The 7,579-nt window shown below is 45.6% G+C and overlaps 1 protein-coding gene across 1 annotated transcript in view; it reads left to right on the top strand.

Moving 5' to 3' along the window:
• Positions 1-474: 474 nt before the first annotated feature.
• ADCY2 (adenylate cyclase 2) overlaps positions 475-7,579 on the top strand; it is a 211,455-nt gene continuing 204,350 nt past the window's right edge. The window contains exon 1 of the mRNA XM_082285044.1: positions 475-782. Coding sequence (XP_082141170.1) covers positions 555-782 — 228 coding nt within the window. The 5' untranslated portion in view covers positions 475-554. The remainder of the gene's footprint in view (positions 783-7,579) is intronic.

Below are 7,579 nucleotides of genomic sequence, written 5' to 3'. Positions count from 1 at the left end.
CGGGCCGGGAGCGCAACACGCCGCGCTCTCCGCCTCACGGCCGCCGTCGGGAGCGGCAGCTGCGGCGGCACCGCGCCCCTCCGGGCGGCGAGGGCTGCCGGCCCCACGCAGGCGGAGGCCGGGGCAGGTGGCCCGACCCCGGGGGCATCTCCCGGCGCTGGGGCGGAGGGGCGCGGGGCAGAGGCTTCTTTCACGGTCGCCCGCGAGGGCACCTCCCGCTGCCGCTGCCGCCGCCGCCGCCCTGGGGCGCTCACTCTGGGCGGGCACCCGCTGCCCTCCCCGGCGAGGAGGAGCGCTCCTGCCGCCTCCGCCTCCGGGGGAGCCGGGCAAGGCATGTGCGTGCGGGGTGGCGCCTTCCGGAGGCGCACCAAGCCCCGGGCGGGCTGCGCGGCGGCCGCGGCATCCCGGCGCACCATGCCCATGCCGCCGCCGCCGCCGCGGCTCCTCCTCTCCGCCTCCCGCGCGGGAGCGCGCCCCACTCCACTCCCCGGCTGCCTCCTGCAGCAGCGGCGGCGGCGGCGGCGGCGCTGAGGGAGTTGCGCGGGCTCTGCCCGATGTGGCAAGAAGCAATGATGATGAGGAGGAGACGCCGCTACCTGCTGGAGCGGGCAGACCAGGCGGGCGGCGGCTGCGGGGCTAGCGGCGAACAGTCCCGATCCCGGGACTGGCTCTACGAGTCCTACTACTGCATGAGCCAGCAGCACCCGCTCATCGTCTTCTTGCTCCTCATCGTGATGGGCGCCTGCCTAGCTCTGCTCGCCGTCTTCTTCGCCTCCGGGCTGGTAAGAGACGCCCTCCCGGTCCGGGACCCGCGCCATCCCCGGGTTCCTGGGCATCCCCGCTGCCGCCGCCCGGCATCCCCTCTCCCGCCGCCCCGCTGGCATCGCCGCACCCGGCACCCTCAGCCGAGCCGGACGGGGCGGGACGGGACGGGACGGGGCGGCCGAGAGCCGGTGCTGCAGCTCCTGCGGCGGAAAGTTGGTGGCGGGAGGCGCCGAGGTGGCGGCGGGGGCCGGAGAACCCCCGCCCGAACTTTGCTGCCCGATATTTAGAGGCGACGCTGGAGCAGCGGCCGCGCGGCTGATGGAGCGAAAACTGAGTCAACAAGCGCATCGAGTTTAATTCACTTAATTCCCTGGCTCCGCTCTCTTCCAACTGGCGGCTTGGCCGTGCTGGCCTTTGTAGTGGCAGGGTCTGGATCGCCGCACAAAAATGCCGTCGGTACCTGTATCTGAAATAATATTTTTAGTGCGAGTAAGCAGGGGCCGTGCCCCTCCTTGTGCTATCTCCCTCCCTTCCCCATGATACCATTTCCTAGCGTTTGACCCATTTTCTCCAGAAAGCTTTTGGGACAGCACAGCCTTCGTTTTTAAGGAAGGTGAAGTTTGGTCGGTCGGATGTCTTTTCTGCGTGCTCAGTGTGGGCTTTCCAGCCTTCGGGAAGAAAAATGTGTCACAGCAGCAAATGACAGTCGGTATCAGTTTATCTCCCCAGAAATGGGTGGCGTTTTGCCCTTGCAAAGGAAAAGCTGCAGAGGGCAGTAAAATTCTTGCTCCTTTAGAGAGTTTTCCTGCTGTTAATGATTAGAGGCAGGCTGTTGGCATTACGGTATACTTCTGAAGTAAAGAATGGGTATTTGAGTGGTCTCAGACTCCTTTTCTTCCCCCCCTCTTTTTGTAAAAAATAAATCCGTTAATGGTCGTCTGGAAAGCTTGGTGTTTATTGAATAGAGCTAGTTATCTCCAAAGGCAAGGATGAGTCGGTCCGTATAATCTTATGGATTCTCCTAGGGGCACTGCAGCTAGTATTTGCTTATACAGAGAATCCTGCTTTCTTGCTTGACCAAACTTTTGTCTTAAAACCTGCAGAAACTGCCTGCAGGATTAGCTAAACTTCGAGTCAATTGGTGGTTTATTTCCTTTTGGTGTTTGAGCTTTTTGTATTGTGTTCTGAGCTTTTTGTTCAACAATTCGTACTAAATAGAAAACAGTTGTAAAAGAGCTAATGTGAGGCCAGTAATGGTGATGCTTCATAATTCAGTTGTTTAATGTCGAAAGGTTTAAATTTTGGAGCTCTGTGTGCAAAATACGGGTTTGACAACTTACCTCATTCTAGTATGTTAATGTGGGTGCTTGTGCATCAGGGCTGAAGGGACTGTTGGAAGGTGGAGTTGGAAGTCTGTCAGGCAGAGATAAAAGAGTGGAGATGTACACTATACCTGCCCACAGTTAAGGTGGCAGAATTTGGGCTTGACAGTGTTTAGCACTAAATTTTGTACTTTTCAGTCATGGTGTGATATACAGCTTGTTTACAAGATGCATGTGGTTATTTTGGTAATTTCATTTCTTGAGGTAAATCATTCACAGTAACGAAGGTGGCATAAAACTGGACCCAGAAAGGAAGGACTGCTGAAAGTTACGGAAACAAAACTGTGAGCTGGCTGAATCTTGACAGGCGTTACTTCTTCGGAAAGAGTCAATTTAATAGTTCAGTCTGCATTTGGAATTCCAGACATACCGGAAGAGGAAAAAAATGCTTTTAAAACCTTTTTCCTGAGCCTTTATCTTTCTGTAGCTAACAACTGGATGGGTGAGTGGAGAAAGAGGTGGGGTTCATCGAAGTTTCCAGTCGACAGATAAAAGTAACTTCAGGCAGAGAGAAAGCTTGCCTGTATGGACTTCCAGCCGCAGGATGCTGGACAAAATCCTTTGGCGCCCTGCCCAGAATTTCACCTAAAAGCGCTTTATTATAGTCTAGTTTCTGCTTGTGTTTGTGATTAAAATATTCCTGAAGGTTTAGATCTGTTTCTCCCGCATCTGAATAAAGAATATACATTTTATAGAGCTGTGGAATTTTAGTCATTTTTTTGTGCCTCATGATATAAAAGGGACATGTGGTTAGGAGTAGCTGAGCCACAAAAGCTGGTACTAATATCCTTATCTTTCTTTTTTTACAACTTGTACGTGTGTGATTGTTTTGACAGAAGACTTAATTTTGTAGAGACCAATGGAAGTGAAGTGGGATAGTTCTGTGCAGATCTGTGCTATGCATCTGAAGTTAAAGGAAATATTTCTTAACAGTTGTTTCCTTTAGATTTTGTACAAAGCATTTAAGATTTCACTGAAAATTACGTAAGCCTGTTGTGGAGACAGAACTCCAAAATGACTCGCTATAACACTCAATTTGTATTTCTTGCTTGTGCTTCATAGAACAGCTTAGAACGTGGAATGTGGGATTGGACATTGTTAGGATGGATATTCATGAAGTGTGAAGTGTTTTTATGTTCTAGGCTGTCTTAAAAAAACTTGGAAACCAATGGAAGTGAGAGGAGGCTTTCTGTCTATTTTGATGTTTTATTTGGTTGTTAAAATATATCACTGTGATGTCTGAGTTGCCTTTTTTTGGTGTTTTTTTTGTGTGGCGAAGTATTCTTCAGTGTTCCCAAACACCGCCAGGCACACAGGGATGTATTCTACTTGCTCAGCTCTTTCAACCTGTCAGAATACAAGCTATAGCCTTTCTGATTTCAGGTGAAAAATTTATGAAAGCTGTTGCAAAATTACAGTAAACAAGATTACTTACAAAGTGTGCCTGGAAATCTGATTGCTTTTCTTTCAGACAATGTACTGCTATTATTACTGAGAGAGGTTTCTTGGGAGATTTTGCTTTTGTTTCAGAAAACTATTGTGATTTTGACCTTTGGAATTAAGCACTCTGTCTCCTCAAACACTAGATACAAAACTCCTAGAGTCAGCTTGAAAGATGACCATTCACAGCTTGTAGTTTTAAATAATGTAGTGATAGTATCAACCTTTGAATTTCCTGTGTCAGAGTATCCTCTGTATTTCTCTATGTGGCATGAACTGCAAACTGGCAAAATGAGATCAGTCATCCATGTTTAGCTGCTGCTTTAATCAATAGAGAGTAAATGATTTTCCCAAACCTGCGAAAGCCTTTCAGGACTTAAAAATGCCAGAGGTCAGCTTCATTTTCTCTCTGACTATTGTATTGTTCTTTCAGTGTAATATGTAGGAAAAACTCATTATTCGCCTCTCTCTCCCTTTTTAGTACTAAAAGCTTATGGCCATTTTTAGTGGTATCTAGAACAGTTTTGTCTCTGGCCAGAGCATATCTCTTACAACTACAATTTGCAGGAGATTAAAAAAAAAAAAAAAAAGCCATTTTTAAGTTCCTAGTGTAAAGTATGAGTGTACCCAAATTATCTGAAATTGTGATTCATTTCTTACATAATGAAACAAAGCCTGACTGAATACAGGAGTGATGCCCAAATTGTACAATTTGTTGGAAGGCCATAACTTTCCTTTATCCGTGCATTTTTCCACACAATGAAGAGTGCCGAGTCCATGGATATAGGCTTCAATAAGAACCTACACTTCAGGGACAGCAAAATCTTTTATCTCTTGTGTTGTAAGTGGGAGAAGAGCTAAACCTCTTGGGATTGTCTCTCTGTTCCTTTTCCAAAAACTAATGGTTCACCAGTCTGCTACCAGATACAGATGTGTTTTCTTTTAGGCTGGCCTGCTCCCCTTGCTCAAGTCCTGTAAGTCTGCTGTGTGGTGTTAACATTAGTTGCAGCCCTTATCTCCCTCCCGAAGTCTTGCTGCCACGTGTGACCTTGTAAAGCTCTTAAGATGTGGTTGCTGGTGTGTTGGCTCTGGTGCGCCAGTGTGTGCTTCTTGAGGATGTCCTTGGCCAAGTGGAGCATGTGTTGAGCAAAAAGTGCTTCTGCAATGTGGCACTGAGTTGCCTTCCCTCTTGCAAAGCACAGTGAGATTGTGCTGGGTCAGCCACCTAAGGACTGTCTGTGGAGCAGAGGTGTTAGTTGCCCCCACAACCACTTCTTTGAAGTTCCTGAAAAGCTCAGGATTGTGCTGGTAGGCTCAGTTAAGATTCCTGAACCTTTATACGGATTTATAAATTCAAGCATCTAAAGGGGGGCTGCACATGTATTTCACTGACGTATCCAAATCTGTAGCAAAAAGGGGAGTAGTCAATGGTTCTTAAAGACAGAACACAGTTAACTGGGTGGGTGTACCTGCACCACGGCAGATGTACGTTCTGCAGGAATTGATTTTTGGCATCAGACTGACTGAACTTACTGTCAGCTGATCCTGCATAGAAGAAGAAGTAGCTGTCTCATTCTGAAGGAGTATGTGAAAACTTTTTAGCTGCCAACCTGGTTGGCAGAGAACTGATACTGTGCAAGGAGAGGAAGGTCAGGAGGGTCCTGTAAGCCTCTTGGGGCTTGAACTGAGGTGTGCCATTTCTTTGGGTCCTTGGTCAGAAGGACAGCAAATCCTCCTTCCCTCTATTTGGTGTTATTCCTGAAATAAATTCTTGTTTTTTCTGGTAAAAGCTGGACATCAGCCAAGCCCTTCCAGATTTCCACGATCAGAATCTCATCCTGAAATGACAGGGGAAAAGTTTTCCAAGTCCATGTGGAAAAAGTAGCTTTAGCAGACATGTTTCATCATTTTCTAAAAGCATCTGATACGTACCTCTGGTAATGTTGTCATCTCATCAGTTTGGGTCTGAAAAATTCCTCCATCCACACCAAAAGGTCACCACACTGATGATGTAATTTTATATCTCTATTCTTGAGGGGGTCTGTTATAACCTAATTGCATAGAATAATACAGCCATACTATAAGATCATTTGTACTCTCAATTTTAGGAAATCTTTCAAGATCAACCCTGTGTAATTTACAGCTTTTTTTAGTTAAGAGCACCAACTGTTTTCCCAAAGTCCAAGAATACCCAAGGTCTGAAAATGTTCCTTGGAATCCTTGCAGACTGAAAGTAAGCCAAAGCATCTGCTATGGTGTTTTCAAACTCCGGTATATTCATTCCTCCAAGAAGAAAGCTAAATCACAGCAAAGGTAATGAAGTAGGAAAATCCTCACTAATTGAAGGACAAGCAGAGGTTTCTTTGCATGCTTGATGCTATGGTTGTTGTGCCCAGGAGGTATCCTACCTCTGCTTAAACTCATTCTGACAGACTGTTGCTACTACCAACATGAGAAGGAATTCAAAGTAAACATCAGTGTATTTACAGTGCCTTTCCACAATTCCAGTTATAATTGACTGTACAGTTCTGCTTTCAAGTCCCCTATTAAAATGTTCCATGAGGAGATTCTATGTTCCTAATTATTTTTTTCTTGTCTCTAGACACCATATAGCAATATATTCTTCTAGCTGTAGTTGCTGGTTATTTGATACAGTCTTAGGATATTGCTGTCCTTGCCAGATGTTCCTTCTGATGTTCTCTGAGAGTGACTTTTGTAAGGCAGTATTACCTCTTCAGTCAGGCAGTAAAGGTTGCTGTATCTTCCTGTCTGAAGCAGGAATTGCTTGGCTTTCTGTCTGGTTTCATTCCTCAGTATACATCAGTCTGGGCTGCTGCTTCTTTCATTCACTAATGACAGTCCCAGTACATCTGTGGTTACTTTTATTGCTGCTAAGAGCTTGTCTCATTTGCCTGTGTCTAACATGCTTGGAAACAGCCATCAAGTTAATGAGGTGCTGGTGGCAACCTCACTTTGCATGCCTCTGTTTCATCTTTCGTATTGAATAACCTAAATTCTGAATAAGAATTGCATAAAACTATGAGTATGGCAATGTTGGAAAAATGCTTAGCCTTTAATTGTAATTGTAATCTTAATAAATTAAAGTTTTATGAATACCTTGGCAATAGAAAACTTACTTAATGTCACAAATTGTGACTCAAAATGGTGGATCCACAACTGCTAATCATTACTGCAGCTGGCAGAAATGATAAATAACATACTGACTAGAGCTGTTGTTTACTGTTGTGCGATGGGAAGAAGACAGATGATGGATTGAGCTCCAATTGTCTGCTGTCTTTATCAGCCTCTGGTCGGGTATGTGGATTCACAAATCCTATACAGGCAACTTCATAGTGGATGTGCCATGGACCTGCGAATACCAGTCTGCTTAATCTTCCTTAAATTTTTAAAAATTGGTTTCAAGTTCCTTGTTTTGGACAGATATATCCAGCCCATTTGTGGGGATCTTAAAACTCCTATAAAATGGTGAATGTTTCTTTGAGTCTTCAAGAGCTCTTCTAGATTAAGGGTGTTAACCAGAGATCACAGTCTCTACATTGACACTGTGATTAAGAAAACTTATTATAACAGTAGTGGTCACTGAAGTCTTCCAGACTGCTCCGTGCATGATTCCAAACTGATGGACACTTCACACAGATAGATGTGTTCTGCAAATCTCTTGAGCAGCTGGCTGTGCAGGGATCATGGGAACAAAGTTCATTTGAACACTGGTAGTGTTTGATCTGTGCCTACATCCCCAGTGATAGCTGAGCTGTGATCCCAATTATATGCTGCCATAGTAGCTTCTTCATACTTCAAAAAGAATTGAATCAGCTCAAGCTAAATTAATCTGTGATGATGGGAAGATGCCAACAGATTAAACTTCTGTTTTGGGGGATCTGGATCCAAAAACAAGTGAATTGGCATAGTTCCACCCTTTTTTCCCGACTTTTTTTTTTTTTGAGCATCAAACCTGATGAAAAAAACCTAAA

This window comes from Coloeus monedula (genome assembly GCF_965178545.1).
Source record: "Coloeus monedula genome assembly, chromosome: 1".
Taxonomy (NCBI): domain Eukaryota; kingdom Metazoa; phylum Chordata; class Aves; order Passeriformes; family Corvidae; genus Coloeus; species Coloeus monedula.
This window is presented reverse-complemented; position numbering and strand designations above follow the sequence as displayed.